Source organism: Rutidosis leptorrhynchoides, chromosome 6, assembly GCF_046630445.1.
Source record: "Rutidosis leptorrhynchoides isolate AG116_Rl617_1_P2 chromosome 6, CSIRO_AGI_Rlap_v1, whole genome shotgun sequence".
In the NCBI taxonomy this organism is placed as follows: Eukaryota; Viridiplantae; Streptophyta; class Magnoliopsida; order Asterales; family Asteraceae; genus Rutidosis; species Rutidosis leptorrhynchoides.
In genome coordinates, this window is record NC_092338.1 from 414527476 (window position 1) to 414531251 (window position 3776).

Sequence of the window (3776 nt, forward strand, 5' to 3'; positions counted from 1 at the left end):
GCAATCGATCTAGCATTCTTTTCTGGCATGATATTTGGTGATGCTCTGAACGTTTAAGCACTCAATTTCATAGACTATTAATGTTTATAACAAACAAAAACGCAACAGTCGCGGAAAGGATCACTAACTCCAACAACTCGGCAATTGGTAATTGGTCTTGACCACCAAGCGGGCGAGCACTAAACGAACTCTCTGGAATTAACAACATCTGTACTTTTCGACAGACATGACACCTGGAAATGGTCTTTAGATGTAACCAACGTCTTCAAGACTAAGACCCTAACAAACATCATTAACAACTTAAAACTCGGATTAAATGCCTCAAACCTCACAGTAACTCGTAACAAATACACTCCACAAAACGTTACTATTTTTACATGGCGAGGAATCCAAAAGAGAATTTCGGTTAGATTTGAAATAGACAAGAGGGGAATAGATCTACCTTGAGTGGTAAAAAGCCTTAGTTGGTTACGGGCCCGTATCCTTGGAAAATAGGTGCAGGTTCAAATCCTCAGAGGGGGGGGGGGGGTTTCTCCAAGGTTGTGCCACTAGTATCCTTCACTCTGTGCAGGCCAAGCAGTTAACCTAAAGCATTTCGGGTACGATTTGCGCGATGGATGCGAGGAGTTTCTTCCTAACGGGTGCGTGGGTGACAAATGGGATTCGATGCCAAAAATTGCCGTTCTAAAAAAAAGAGGGGAATAGATCTCGACTCCATTCTTTACCCTCTTTGCAACTCCCACATCGAAACTACTGAGCATATACTCGTCCACTGTTCCAAATCCTCGCAAATTTGGACACTCATCCTAAACTGGTGGAACATACATCAAACACCAATCTCAAACTTGGAAGACACAATCATCAATAACCAAACATTTACAAATACTAGCATCGGTGCCTTTATTTGGCAAGCAACTAAGTGGATCGCATGTTATTTACTATGGAAATATCGTAACTTAAAAGTATTTTCGAAAAAGGAATGAGTCCCCGCCACTCTACTTTCCGAGATACAATCCCAAAGCTACAATTGAATTTCAAAACGTGCAAAACAGAAACATCTTGAATGGCAACAATGATTAATAAACCCATCTTCCTTTGTTTCGGTATCCTCTCAACGCGCTGGAATTGACTAAGCATCAACCTACAGATCGTATTATAGGCCATATGTAGAATTTTATTTTATTTCGTTGGGCATGATTAAAAGGGATGTTGTTTGTTAGCTTTGTTGTCGAACACTCGACACTGTTATCTCTAACCTCCCTGCTTGGTCCCAAGTTCTAGTGCTCATCGACATTCTATATCATGCTCCATTGGTTCTACTCCTAGATGTATATATTTTTCGTGTTTTATTTTTGTAACTCATACAATGTATAGATGTGAATAGGTCCTTGTAACTCTTTTATTTATGGTAATAAATATAGTATCTTGTTTTTAAAAATAAAATAAAATAAATAAATAAATACATATAGAGTATGTTATAAGTCATCTAAAATGATCATTTAACATTTAATATATAACAAATAAAATTAATATTAATCCTCACCATTACATGAGTTAATAAGCTAGTAACAGAATAAGAACATGTTATTATACTTGAAAAACAAATTTGGGAGGCTTTAGTTCCCTTATTGTTTACATATATTATAGAATCGAAACATTAAAACTTGAAATTACAACAGTTGATGATTAGTACTGTGAAATACCAACAGCAGTAGCAATAGCTTTAGCTACTTCAGTTTGTTTCTGAAACTTGCATTCTTTGCAAAGAGGTGATGTTAAGGATGAAGTTTCATACTTGTCTTCACCGCCCATTATCGGCATAGCTATCCCTCTCTTCACCGGGCTCACATACCCGGGCTGATACGTTTTTCCCAAAATACCTTCCACATCATCAGAAAGATTATCAAACTTAAATTGCAACTCCAAATGGGCAAAAGCATCATTAGTTGGTAGCTGGTAGTTGTGAGCTTTGTCATCTTCTTTTGTAACCGGGACGGCCTTCATGTCGATTTCTACCAAACCACCAATGGAGACTTTAACGGTGTTGGTTTCATCGGTCCTCTCGACCACAACTTCTCTTACACCGTTGTTAGTTTTCCACTCGGCGTCTCCATCAAATGGGACAGTGACCTCTTCCCCGTTCCATTTGACTAGAAGAACGTCGATGGAATTGGTCCATTGTTGTACTTTCTTGGCTGAAATTATTAAGTTGTCGGTGTCGAACATGACTGAGACGGCTTGGACCCATGTGTAGTCACGCTTCCTTCCATTAGGACGGCTTCCGATGAAGTGACCGTTGACTTGGAGATTGGTGTCAGAGACAAGAGCGAAATCGCGTCCTTTACCACCATGGAAGTAGAACATAACGCCATCACCGCCAACGAATCGAGGGTCGTAACATAGAGAGCCGTATCCGTTACATTTTGGCTTCCTCCCTGTTCCATGTTTTTGTTAGATATGTAAGTACATATGATAAGATATGCTTGATTTATGTAACTACGAACCTTAAGTTAAAAAAATGTAAAAAAGAAGCTTTAGGCTTTAGTATGGTTTTATATAATATATATATAGCCTTTAGTATTTGGTGGGAGATGTTGCTTACATTTGCAAGTAGCTTCACATTTGCTTCCACAATTGATATGGCATGCTTTGCTTCTCTTGTTCTTCTTTGGCTTCCTCTCAGGGCACTCCTTCGGACAAGTTAGTGTCTTGTAGCGACAAGGTTTTGATTTACAAAACGCCCGTTCACATCCTGATTTTGGTTCGGGTGTCAACTCATCGTAGTCAGTTTCATCGTCCACAGGCTTAGGTGCTGGTGTTGGAGTCTTAGGCTTAGGAGCCGGTGTGGGAGTCTTAGGCTTAGGAGCTGGTGGGGGGCTCTTGGGCTTTGGTGCTGGTGCGGGTGTCTTAGGCTTGGGCGCGGGTGCGGGAGTCTTGGGCTTTGGTGCCGGTGCTGGAGTCTTGGGCTTCGGAGCTGGTGCAGGAGTCTTGGGCTTCGGCACCGGTGCGGGAGTCTTGGGCTTTGGTGCTGGCGCCGGAGTTTTAGGCTTTGGCACTGGTGCGGGAGCCTTGGTCTTTGGTGCTGGTGCCGGAGTCTTAGGCTTGGGAGCTGGCGTCGGAGTCTTAGGGGCAGGAACCGGTGCTGGAGTTTTAGGGGCTGGCACTGGCACCGGAGTTTTGGGTGCCGGTACTGGTGATGTGGGTTGTGGGTTCGATACCGGTGGTGATGGAGTGTTCTTAGAGCCTGACACCGGTGGCAGAGTCTTAGTATCGGCAGTAGCTCGAACTGTGGTTAATTCGACCGAGATGGATACGAGTAGGAAAGCCACCAAAATGAATGACTTCCCCATACCCATTTTAGCAAGTGTTATTTTTTTATAAGGTTTTAGAGAAGAAAGAATGTAAAATGGATTGATTTGGTAAGAGAGGAAAGTGAAGTAATTTATAGGGGAATAAAGGAACTTGAGAATCAAATGCATGGAGTTCGGTCTAATTTATGTTAGCTGGTTTACCTTAGTTTCGAAAAAGCGAATAAAATGCTCTAGGTCAAACACATATACATATACCCTCTGACTTTATAAATCGTCATATGTTTACTTTAAAATAAATCTAGTTATTATACAATTAAACAAGGTATGTTTACTTATTATAGAAACATGAGAATTAATTGATAGACTCAAATTATATTATACGGAGTAGATTATTAATAACAAAATTAGTACTCGTAATAGTGATATAAACAATGAAAGTTGATGATAAAAATAACAATATTATAT

The 3776-nt window shown here is 40.5% G+C and overlaps 1 protein-coding gene across 1 annotated transcript; it reads right to left on the reverse strand.

The window, feature by feature from the left end:
* Positions 1-1686: 1686 nt before the first annotated feature.
* On the reverse strand, positions 1687-3356 carry LOC139855119 (uncharacterized). Its single transcript, XM_071844368.1, has 2 exons — positions 2603-3356; positions 1687-2435 (listed from the first exon to the last, which is right to left on the reverse strand). Exons 1-2 carry the CDS (start codon positions 3354-3356, stop codon positions 1687-1689), a joined length of 1503 nt encoding a protein of 500 aa, XP_071700469.1.
* Between the last annotated feature and the right edge of the window lie 420 nt (positions 3357-3776).

Coding starts and splice junctions, on each gene's coding strand:
- LOC139855119 (XM_071844368.1), bottom strand. CDS start 3,356: ATGGGTATGGGGAAGTCATTCATTTTGGTGGCTTTCCTACTCGTATCC. Junction 2,436..2,602: donor ATGTGAAGCTACTTGCAAAT/GTAAGCAACATC, acceptor AACATGGAACAG/GGAGGAAGCCAAAATGTAAC.